This window comes from Copadichromis virginalis, linkage group LG4, assembly GCF_057382275.1.
Source record: "Copadichromis virginalis isolate Kocher_CV1m ecotype Utaka linkage group LG4, C_Virginalis_male_GT1.1, whole genome shotgun sequence".
Lineage (NCBI taxonomy): Eukaryota > Metazoa > Chordata > Actinopteri > Cichliformes > Cichlidae > Copadichromis > Copadichromis virginalis.
Window position 1 is genome coordinate 33252733 of NC_140621.1, and position 12508 is coordinate 33265240.

Here is a 12508-nt window from a genome sequence, read left to right on the forward strand (position 1 = left end):
GTTCGACTCACTCACGTTCACGTAAATCACTGAAATTGGAGGATTTTTGCTTTCATTTCAGTTCAACAAGAAAACATATGCAATATTATACCTATCCTTTATATTAAAGTTGTTACATACACAGTGTTGCTATTAGATCTCTAACAACAGTAGGTGAGTTTAATTGCGGTGTTCCCCAAGGATCGATTCTTGGCCCTTTGTAATTACTATTGTAAAACTTGGTTTACCACAGTAATTATTTTTCTCAGTTCATTTTGAGGCTGCCTTCATTTTAAAATCTCTAATGTTCTGACTGTAAAATATGATCAGATTGGATTATGCATCTTTGACTGATTATTCTTGCTCCAAATTTTTTTCTTATTGTATCCTCAAAGATTCTTCTTTACATGAGCTTTTATGAATATTGTATATAGCCGAGCTCATGTAATCATGGCACAAAGTTTATCTAAACTTGTAACTTACTTTTAGGACTTTATTTTTACCAAGTACTTTTTTACATATTGAGTCTTCTTCTTTGTAAATAACATAGATAGATAGAATATATTCCATATAAACAGTAATCACATTTATAACAGCTGCTCCTACAGTTTTGAAGAAGCTGTGTGAAACTTGCTTCCTTCACATTTTGCAGTTTTATACCTGATTAAAGTTGGGTCAGTTCCTGCAAACTATACAGGATGTGCTCCTGCTGCACGCAATGAGGTATCAACTGGGACAATGCAAAATCAGGTCGCCTCTGTCTGTGAAAACGAAACAGCTAAAGTGTGCTCATCCTGGAAGGGAAATGCTATTAATATACAGTATATCTCCCAAAGTCACAGAGTTATGGAAAAGTGGACTATGTGGTTCCTTTAGGTTGACATTGACACAGTTAAATTGCCCTTTCATTTCTTCTAAGAAAGCGCACTGCTGGCACTCCGTGTCAGAGACAGACACTGAGCCTCCAAAAGTTGGAAGCAGAATTAGTGAAATATCACTTTTATTTTGCGGCTGCAAAGAAAAGACACGGATTTATCGCTTTGCAAACAGGCCTCGAGCTTGAGTCCGGTACAAATAACACTCTGTATCGTGTGCATTGCTTTATTGACCACCTGACTCCCTCGTGATTGTGGATGTAATTAGGATTTCCTTTTCGCCTTGCCCCAAACCTCTGTGGCTCAAATTGAAGCTGCAGCTAAACAAATTAAGAAGAGCTAAGAAAAGAAAATGTTGGCAGTTGGAAACGAGAACATATCAGTTCATGTTTTTAACATCACTGCGGTTTCCTTTCAGAGCCCTGGCTGACATTTTGAGACAACAAGGACCGGTTCCCATATCTCAGTATGAGCACGAAAACATCGCAGCGCTTGACGGGTCCCCCAAAGATGAGACACCGGTCAGAACCTTGAAGAATCATTACACACCTGTTCACGCTAAGGCAGCAAACCACGGTAGGTGACACTGACTGTAAAATAGAGTGTGTGTGTGTGTGAAGGCCAAATAACTGGCTTCATGTGTAGCTCTCACCGTACGTCCATTTACAAATCCAGCTTTACGATGTTGTGACGTGCAGGCGTAAACAGAGACCTCCTTTGCTCTGGTTAATCTGCCACAGCGTCCTGTGATTGGCGTCCAGTGAAACAGATCCTTTTTCTTGAATTGCTCTGTAGAGCCAGCACTCACAGAGGTGCATAAATGAAGCACAATCCTCTGTCTGAGTTCTCCTCTTCCTCATGCTAAGGTTGCATAAGCCTACTCAGCACTGGCTAAAAATTGAGTCGTAAACTATAATGTTCTGCGGGATTACGCCAGCTTTTTGTCCAGAGATAATTCTGGTGTAACGCTGTTCCTGCTACTTTTATCTGGTTGGTCTCCAGATCCCTGCTCCAGGGATTAGCTTGTTTGCTAAGTGCCCTAGTATGGTGTCCCAGATTCCGTAGTGTTATGTTTTACTCTGGTGTCATTCTGCCTTCACCAAGTTTGTGTTTTACCAAAGAAAAGCAAACAAGAAAGAAAAGTAAATCACGTCTCACATAATCACCAACTCAGATGGTCGAAAATAATACAGTGTACATTCTTTTCCATAATTTTCCTATAATTTGTTGCCATTTTGCTCTGCTTTGGGATTCAAAGGTGAACTTCATAAACTCTCAAAACAACAGCCGAGACCCAAGGGGATGTTTTCTGAGATATTGCCTTTGCTACTGGAACTTATAACTGAATTAGTGAGTGTATCTTTAAAGTAATAAACTGCATTTTATTTGTCAAGGTTGAGCTAATACAATCACTTTCTGATGCAGTAGTAATTTGGCGTATAAGCTGCAGCACTGGTTCAAAAAGTTGTCAAAGCCAGGAAGCCTGCGGGAGAGGCACACATACACACATGCATGTCTGTTTGACAATCTTTATTGGCATTAATGCATTCTTTAAACATCACAACCAAGCCTGAGACTATTACCTAAACCATAAACCAATTCTAGGTTTAACCCTGGCGATCGTGGCTCAACAGTTGGGAGTTTGCCTTGTAATCGGAAGGTTGCCGGTTCGAGCCCCAGCTTGGACAGTCTCAGTCGTTGTGTCCTTGGGCGAAACACTTCACCCGTTGCCTACTGGTGGTGGTCAGAGGGCCCGGTGGCACCAGTGTCCAGCAGCCTCGCCTCTGTCAGTGCGCCCCAGGGTGGCTGTGGCTACAATGTAGCTGCCATCACCTGTGTGTGAATGGGTGGATGACTGGTTGTGTAAAGTGCTTTGGGGTCCTTAGGGACTAGAAAAGCGCTACACAAATACAGGCCATTTATTATTTACCAACCCTTAACCTGAAACAGGCAGAAGTGACGCCAAAGTAGCAGAAATGCACTAGGGGTAAGTTTAAAAGCTCATCCGCTTTGATAAAACATTGAAGCAGCTTTTAGAATAAGCTTCAGTGTCTGTTTGTGTGAGTACAAACACTGTGTAAGGACTAGTCTGTGTGTGATTCACAAAGTGACACATAACTTTCTTCAGTATATGGTAACACCCACAGAAAAGATGTTGGTAAATTATGAAACCCGTGTTTTATTACCCGGCTATTGTTTGCTGTGTGAACAGAAGACCTCCCAGTGAACGGGTGAATGGTGACCTTAAGGAGGATGACGGATGTTTAGGCTGAGATGGCTGAAATTTTGGACAGTGATGGGAATTTAAAATGAGGAAAACTATCTCGTTTAAGTATTACAGTGTTAGTGCGAGCATTTACACGATGTATTGCAACATATTATTACTACTACTGTTAAGTATGTGGATTTGTGAGCCCACTCATTTACACCAGAAGAATGGGGAGAGTTTGTTGCTGCTTGGCAGCATGCGGCTTTATTTTCATTATCATAATTATTGTTAGCTTTACAGAACATTACAAAGACAGATCAGTTTATGCACAAAACACACACGTCTCATAAGACTGCGTTTGGTTTTCATTATATCGAGAAACTGAGGAAATGTAAGTTTTTATGAGGGCGACAACAAAACACTGCAGTAATTTTAAAGTAGTAGAAGAGGTATGAGCTAAAGAGGACATGTTTATGTTTTAGTTCTATATTTTTATCCTTGGACTCTATTGGAGCAATTTACATTTCATGTTTCTTCACTGCTCGTCTGTTTCAAACAGTAGATGAACTTGAATTCCTGCTTCATCCTTTCCTTGACCTCATGGTGTTTACTATTTAAGCCAGCTATTTAAGCAGAAAAAGAAAGAAAGATGTCGATGATCCCACAGGTGCAGTATTCTTTTGGCAGCCTGAAACCATCCTCTGGATCGCTGCAACAAATCAGAGTTAATGGGCAGAGAGAATGAAGACAGATTTGAATAGACTTCTGTGAAACACTGATATACAACCATGAAAGAGAATAAAATATACTCAGAAGAAGCTACACTCAGCGGATGGGCTCTAACAGTATGAAGCTCATTCTCTCTTCTTAATCTTTTTTTATCACTGTCTTTATATGTTGTGATTAAAAAAATAGCCCTTCAAAGAATTATAAGCCTACAAGAGCCAAGTCATATCTCCCCAAAAAAAAGGACAGAGTTAGAAAAAAGGGGGGAAACTCATTAAAAGAGGTTTATGACGTGTAGCAAGTTGTGTTCTGGATGTGAACTCGAAACATCAGCAGTGCGTTATGAGCAAATCGCACTTGCTGTTCCGGAGGAGAAACTGTATTATAGCCTACCAAGATATGATGGTGATGGAGTGTGTCTTCTGGTGAGGATAGTACCCCTCCAGAACTGTCCCAGAGTGAGCATTATCACTTCAATTTCCTGAAGTTTTGTTCTCTACTCTCATTTTGTCCTCTAAAGTTTCTATGTTTCTGCGAAAATAGGCGACAAATGTCTTCCACACTTTCCACACGGAGAATGAAATCATCCTTTCAGGACACTTACAGCAACTGGGTTCATCTTAGTTTTGATGGAAACAACTTTGGGCTGAAACTTTCAAAAGATGATGTCATTGCATCAGTTTGCTTGAAGAGTAGCAAAAAACTGTGTCTGTATTATATGTATTATACTTGTACTCCGTTATTTTACTTGACATTCAGATATAACTGTATATGGGAAGGAACCCACTGTGGTGAATACAAAAGACATTAATCCTCTGCTTTAACAGCTTTCACTCCCCCGAGAAAACGTTGCACCGCATTTTTAACCCTGGCTGGAGGGATTTGTTCACATTCAGCCACAAGAGAATTAGTGTGGCCCAGCACTGATATGGGCTAATAAGGCCTGGCTCACTGTCAGCGCTCCAAAGGTGGTGCATGGGACTGCTACCTGACAAAACTGTCAACACCTTGCACCATGTTTCCATCTTCAGTCTGTTGTTGCCTCCTCTCTGAAGGATTTCTGTAGGTGAGGGACATTTGATTTTTGCTCATATGGGTAATTGTACATCCTCCTGCAGGACTAATGAGCACAATCACCTTTTCAAACTAGAAACCTCGGTGTCAGGTCAAGATGCCAGATGAATCTGCTGTCCTGGTGAGCAGATTTGAACAATGCAAGAGAAAACATTTTCTGCACGCAGATGGTTTTTGAGGAAAAAGACAAACGCTGCTCTGAATAAAGAGTTTGATTTTGTTTATTTGTTTAATCAGGTGACTGATACCATTTTCATCTGTTTATATAGGATATCAATCTCTGCAACCAGCATCTAGTTAGATTAGCTTAGCAAACTGGGGGAAATAGTCTGTTTATTTCTGTCCAGTGGTAACAAAATCTGAAATGTCCCTAGAATTTTGACCTAGAACTATTTGGAGAAAAACTGGAACATGATAACAGCAAGAAGCTGGCCTGAAGACAAATATTAAAACATTGTATATTTAGTGCATTATCTGTAGCAGTAACATATGTCCAAAGGAAACAAGGTTAACCTTAGTTTTTGGCCAGAACACACCTTAAAGCAACATGTTTTTAAACTTCCCAGCAGCTGCAGTGCAACTCAACATGTCGATGCCCTTTTATGCTTCTCTATATTTCATGGAGGTGAAATGTCACACTTTTAGGTCCTGACACACTCCATCTCAGTTTCAGGAATAATTAACAATTGTAAAAAAAAAAAAATGAAGATACCACTATATTTGGTATTCCAAGTATAACAAATGTGTGGGAACCATTTTGCTTTGGTGACACTCATATGGATCCTGCTGCTGTAAGTAACCCTTTAAAACTAAATAAGAGTAAGCCAAACTATTTCAGGCTGGAGTTTCATATAAATAGAGGGAGTCATACAGTGTTTTCCTCAAAGTTTGCAAACACATCAAGTAGAAATAAAATAAAATAATAAATCGAAGCGGCTTTAGGCTCAGGCTGCCTCGCAGGAGCAATTTATATCATGGTGAGCGTCTCCAGCTCATGGTTTTAGTGTTTTAGGTGTTTTCCTTTGAGTGTACAGAGCTTGTGAATCATCAACATTTCACCCTGTGAGAAAAAATAAACATAGCTATAGTACAGCATTCATATCTGCACAGAGAGCAGTATTAAAAATCAGGCACTAAAAGGAGTGAAAAATGCTGCCTCCCATCCTCGGATATTTCCTGATTTCTTTCAAGGTCTCAAACTAACAGTGGTGGTCAAAGTGCGTCAGTAATCAGGCTTTAGTCATCCTCTGGGTTTGATAAAAGGAAACAAACGAGCTGTGTTGCCGAGGCGTGATGAAGACCAGGCCTAATGCTCCCACTTGTTTCTTCTCATTATGATAATTTGAAATGCTGTTCGATCTCCGCTTCCCCTGGCCCAAAGGTCTGAGTGATGTTATTGACTTTGAAGTGGCTCTTTGGAGAAATAGGCATTTAACTCTTTGCTAGTTAATGCAGAGAGGTGCGAACCGAGAGCAGAGAGGAGGAGGAGGAGAAGCTGTTTGATGAACCACCTCTACGAGTTTGCATGTTTTTTTTTTTAAAAAACGTTTTCATCTGTTAATTAATGCTGCCGTTTTTCATTTTCTTTTAGGCAGCTTTGTGGGAGACAGGAACACTCAACACTGCCACGGTGCTAGCAGACACCTTGTGTTGCTCCTTTGTGTTCACACCAGGCTCTCAGTTACACCCGTGTTCATCCCGATGAGGGGAAATCACCGATTACAGATCTTTTAACACAAACGGGATTTAAGCTTTAGCATTGGTCATTCTTACACATACGCCTCCAAAAGTCTTAAAGACTTTAATCTAGTCTGAATTATATGAAAACCCAGTTCTGTCCTTACTAAGGTTCCAAAACCTCTGCAGTTTTATCAAAGGCTTTCAGCTACTTCAGAAAAAACAAAGGGCCACTGAAAAGAGGAAATATGAAACCTTGAAATCTGCTGATTTCATTTCTGGCATCCTTAAGCAATGCATATTGACAAGCTAATCAACCCACCTGAGAGTCAGTTTTGCCAGTTTTGCCATTTTATCCCTGTTTAGTATTCTTGTCATCTGCGGCTGCTCTTTTATAAAATGGCAGAAACAGCTGGGAATTCACTGCAGACTCTCCTTAGTTCAGAAGCGCAGCCACACCAGCATTTAACATGGTGAAATGTTTCTGTTAAATTCTTTCCAATAGAGCGTTTTTAATCAGTGGATTTACCTGAGGGGGTCAAGTAAATTCAGGTGAGTTGAACTTTGGCGATGTTGCTCTGGTAGCCAATAGCAAACTGTCTTGAGAGCAGTGATCTGTGAAGGAGTGAGCGACTGACTCTGAAGAGGAAAAGCGTGTTTCGGCATTCGTTGGTCCAATTTATCTGACTTCAGTCATTTTAATTATCTTGAGTAACATTGTTACTGTCATTGCTGCTCACAAAACAGAACCAGAATTCAAAAGTTGTTTGGGACTTTTTTTTGTAGATTTTCAGATGGCTCTCAAAATTAAATGACATTTTAAACTAAAGTACGGTCTTTTAGTTCACGTGCATGTACAAATATTCAAAAGATTTCAAATATTTTACCATTTGTTTGGTTCCGTTTTCGCATCGATGTAATCTGCAGGATTTCTGTTGGCCAAGGTTTTCAACTTGTGAGTCTCATAATGTTATTAGAGGAAAAATGAATGAGACTTCACAGCACACTTGCAACTATGAATACTAAAAAGTCACCATTGTCACAATATGAATGTTTTGAATGCCAGCTGGCCCAAGAAGTGCACAATAATCCATGTTTTTACTTTACTTTTCATGTAACTTTTCATAATCTTTGGAGAATCCAGGATATCGAGCAGCTCTGCTGCTCCAACAGTGACGACAAACTTGGAAAATAACTGAATGTGAAATATGTCAGACACTTTGTGTATCTTCCTTAGGTCCTCCGAACACTAAGATATTCACCAGTAGAGGATCGAACAAATGAAGAGATCAGTAACAGCAGGGAAGGATTCACTTAACAGTTGTCAGTCTTAACATGATGATGCAACTGCCTTTTGAGTTGTGAAACAGATGATGTCAGCTTATCTGAGTCTGCATCACGAAGCCTGTGTCTCAACTTGAGGCACAGTACACAGCACGTCCTTTAAACTCTCAAATTTGTTGCTGAAATATTAATTTTCCACAATCTTTGTCTCACCAGGACATTACGGAAAAGAGAACCTGCGCAGCGGAGGCCAAGACATGCACAACTTCATCTCCTCTGGGTTTGTCACACTTGGACGTGGCCACTTGAAAGGTAGTCCATCCTCATTATCTGTTTTTCACTTCACAGTACAGTGAAGTGCAGAATAACAATCATTTCACTCGCTGTGCCGTGCTGTCGAGCTCTTTCTGCCAAATGACTGTGTGCAGGACTGCGCAGTAAAAAAAAAAGTCAAAGAATGTGACTTTTGTTTCAGCTCAGTGGAAACTGGACGCTACAATCATAATGGCTTTAAGTGACATCTTGCAAAGTTCCCACACAGACACACATTTCTTATCTATGATTAAATCCACACTTCCAATGACAAAGTAACACTTTCCAACTCTGTAGGCAGCCAGTGTGAACGTAGCATGGCACAGTTGTAGATTTCCCTCCTATTGTCCTGTAAGGAGCATTAGATTAAGAATGAGCCGTAAACAAGAGGCCTGTTGTGTTTTTATAGCGCAGCACTCCATAGACGAATCGGGGCAGATGTCCTGGCAGGGCGATCTGGACATCCCCATGTCCTACGGTATGTTCTCTAAATCTTCCATTTTCCAGCCACACAACCTGTTTTCTGCTCACACCTGATAAGAGAAGTTGCTCACACTTCACACACACACACGGATCAGTGGAGTGCCCTTGGCCGATAATCACAGCTCAGTCACCGGGTGTACAGTGCCAGAGTTGTAATATTTTATTTATTCTATGGGAGGTGGTTCTCAGAGCCCTTGGATTTCTGCTGGTGGCTGTTTGACAGCAGCTCTGAATGAATACACTGGTCGGCTTTATTTGTAGGACCTCTACGCACAGGTGAGGATGTCAGACGTTAACAGGGCTGCTTTGATGCTTATAAGTGAGAGTCTAGCCAGGGGTTAACACTTTTCAGCAGTCGGGAAGGTAAGTGAAAGGTTCACAGTCTGAAGTTTGTTTGTTTTTCCTTCTTTTGTTGAGTTAACATGTGATTAGTTGTTTTCACATGTGAATTCCTGGAGAATCAGGTTGAAATGGCCCTTTCTCAGCTGTGTCACGCAGCAGATGATCCTCTGTATCAGATGTTTTATTACTACTGGAAATATTGAATTTGCTTATGGCGATGAGTCGCATGTCACCCACTTTCTGACTGTGAGTTATCCAGATAATTACCTGCTCTATTTGCACGAGGGAGCTGGGAGGGTGAAGTGTGCTTAATGTCCAACGTGACTCATTTGGACATTTGGTTTCTGACACACAGCTCTGCTGGGTAACGTTTAGAGAAGATCGAGGCTGCAGGACGTGATGAGTGACTTTTATGTGACTTTGATCGGGAAAATACTTGCTTCTTAATCGTGTCTTTAGTCTTATGTTCTATTATTGAATGTTGAATCTGCTATTGAATCCTTTCCAGTTCTTAAACCTAAAATGTGTGGTTCATCTTTGAAGTTCTCACTTTTAACATCATAACTGATCCGAATTCTCAGGAGACTGCAATTCAGACCCATGAAGAACATTTTGTTGCAAGCTTGTCTTTTTAAGTGACAATGATGTGCCAAGAGGTGTTTCTCCTTTAGAAAGTGTGGTGGCAGGAGGACTGGTGATTGAACTGATGATTGTAACCTGATAGGTTTCGAGTCCCAGTGATAGAGAGCGACAGAGAGAGCGACAGTGCAGTGGAAATGGCTTTGTGAGATTAAAAAAAAAAGTCTAGTGTCGTTAAAAAGGGGAGAACATTTCTGGATCATTCAGCTTCACACAACCTGAACAAGTTAAATTTGGACCAGTCGAGTTGACCAGCTCGCAGTCCTAACATGTCACCTGAGAAACGCTGAAACTCGTCTCGGTTATGTCTGCACAGACTCTCACTGAGCTAAAACCAGCGAATAAGTGTGTGTCTGTCTGGAAAGATTACATTTGGATTATTGTAAAATTATTGATTGTTGTAAAAATACCGAGAAAAACTCAGTACTCAACATAAAGAAAAGCTCAAGAAAGGACTTCAAATTGCAAATTGTTTGCAACTTCACTCTATGTATGTGAACATTTATCTCTAAACCTTAATATACATACGTAAAAGATACGCTTTTTCAATAAAACCCAGATATAAAGATCAGAGATGATAATTAATCAATTTAAAAATTATCTTTTTAAATGTATTAATGACCACTGAATGTTTTATGTACAGGACTGTGCAAGAGGTTTGAGCCACCCCTCATTTCTTTATATTCTGCTAGAAAAATTGGAAATGTGTGCAGGATGTTATTGTACATACGTTTTTTCAGTTTTTTTAAGGGCACATTGCACACCGTGCTGACACATTTCAGCTAATGACAAAATGCAATTTCATTCTTATGAAGCTGGATTATTTTCTTTTGCAAAAAAACTAACGAATCATGTGTTTAAGCATCAGGCTGTTAACAACAATGTGCCTAAATAGCTGTTTTAAAGTTGGTTCTTTGCCGTCTGTGTGAACTCAATACTATCTTTCCTTGACTTAAGTGGCTTTTTAATGCTTAAATGACTAACAGGAAAAAACAAACAAACAAACAAACAGTGTCCACAGAATATTTTGGAAACACCTTCAGAAAGCCTGTAGATCTCCTGCTGGAGAGCACTAAAAAAAATACAACAACGTCCGGCTCCTTGGAAGCAAAAAAAAAAGGAAATGAGGGGTGGCTCAAGACTTTTGCACAGTACAGTATTTTCCCCTGAGGCTAACTTGAGATAAGAAGGACTTGCTCCGAAGCAACAGAACCAACACCAAATAAAATATAGCAGAATGCGTAAAAGCTTTTCATTTAACAGACACAGAAAAACCTTAAAATCTAAGAGTAAAGCGAAATTGTTGCCACTGATAATGAATTTGTTGACATCTATTGTTGGGAACTGGCAAAATCTCAGCCTTGAAGCTCCCTTACAGTAGCACACTGAAGAAGTTGGAGGTAATGCAGAAACTCTACTTGGAAATATTATGAAAGAAGCAAATCGATTTCAAAAGACACAAAACGAGTCAACAGAAATGCTGAAAGTGAAGCTAGCATGCGCATGTCATTAAAGCAAATACTGAACAGCAGTTCTGAAAGCTGGAAACGTCAGCTTTCATGAACTGGATGAATCCCTCTAACTAAAGAGTAACACTTCAGCTGTTGTCTGAGGCAGCGACCCTCTCCTGACTGTACCTGTCACCCTCTCACTGCACCTATTAGCTGACACTCTTTAGCAGCCTGATGGCGGTAGCTGTCACTTCAAAGCGGAGGTCCTGTCAGCTTCCATCATACGTGTCTTCGTTTAACAGCTGGCTGTCGGCGGGATCCCCCCCCACACACACACACACTTCCCGAACACACGGCTACTGTCAGGAGGAAGTAGACTGACAGATGTGCACGTGTCACAGCTGACTGCATCCTGCCCTGGCTCCAAATCTGCTCCAAAAACATTTATTTATTTATTTGTTTTTAGCAAAGATCATCCACAGCGAACATCTGCACAGGTCAGCTGTTCCAGGCAGACATCACGTCCTTAATTCTGGTTCATGTGAAGAGGTGGAAAGTTCATTTACTCAAGTTCTGTTGTAGTCAGAGACCGTTTGGAGGAATTTTACACATTTCATTCTTTACTTCCTCCCCTTTCTTTCTGTTCTCCTTACCTTCCTTTTCTGGTCTTGCTTCCTTCATTGCTTCCTCTCTCCCTTTCTCCCTTGTGTTATTCTTCCTGTATTCCTCTTTTAGTTTTCAGTTTGTTCCTTTCTTTCACTCTTTCTAGATTGTCACGATGCATTCTCCATTACTTTTCTCCATCCTTTATTTATCTTTTACTGCATTTATCATAGTTTTTGTCCTTCCTGCTTCACCTTCGATGGATCAGTTACCATTAAACACACCAGCGTTGGAGATACAAGGCTTTGGTCACACAGACCAGGTTCAGTAGTTGAACACATTATATCAGTGAAAGAAGAACTATTTCATTAGAAGTCCATTTTCTATTCAGGTACATCCTGGATGCGTTTATTGGCCTAAAAGGCTGGATGAGACATTCACAATCACTCCGTTAGACAATATCTAAGCATGAATACTTTGACCTTACGCCCCATATTGTGTGTGTGTGCAGCATTGTTTTGTTTGTGTGGGGGTGCTATAGTGACAGGAACAGTACAAACAGTACAGATTTGAATGTACGTCAGTCCCACCAAGCTGTTAAACAAAGATCCAAATAATGTCATTAATATTCATGCACCTGTGATATAACATGACTCTCTGAGCTTTGAGTGCATCCACAGAGACACACGAGCATCTCTGGTTTGCCTGCAGGAGTGCTCGGATCAGGTGGTAAAGTGACTAAGTGAGGCTGGATGGATTATATGTAGCGATGCTGCTTAACAGCTCCAGATATCAGTTTATATGCAAGTCAAGCAGATGCAAACAGCTGATGTTTCTAAATATTTTAACTGAAT

The 12508-nt window shown here is 40.4% G+C and overlaps 1 protein-coding gene across 4 annotated transcripts in view; it reads left to right on the forward strand.

The window, feature by feature from the left end:
- Positions 1 to 12508, forward strand: part of shisa6a (shisa family member 6a) — an 85332-nt gene that overhangs the window by 5825 nt on the left and 66999 nt on the right. For all 4 annotated transcript variants that reach the window (XM_085455015.1, XM_085455017.1, XM_085455018.1 and 1 more), the window contains 3 exons: positions 1273 to 1430; positions 8041 to 8136; positions 8546 to 8614. In XM_085455015.1, coding sequence (XP_085311141.1) covers positions 1273 to 1430; positions 8041 to 8136; positions 8546 to 8614 — 323 coding nt within the window. The remainder of the gene's footprint in view (positions 1 to 1272; positions 1431 to 8040; positions 8137 to 8545; positions 8615 to 12508) is intronic.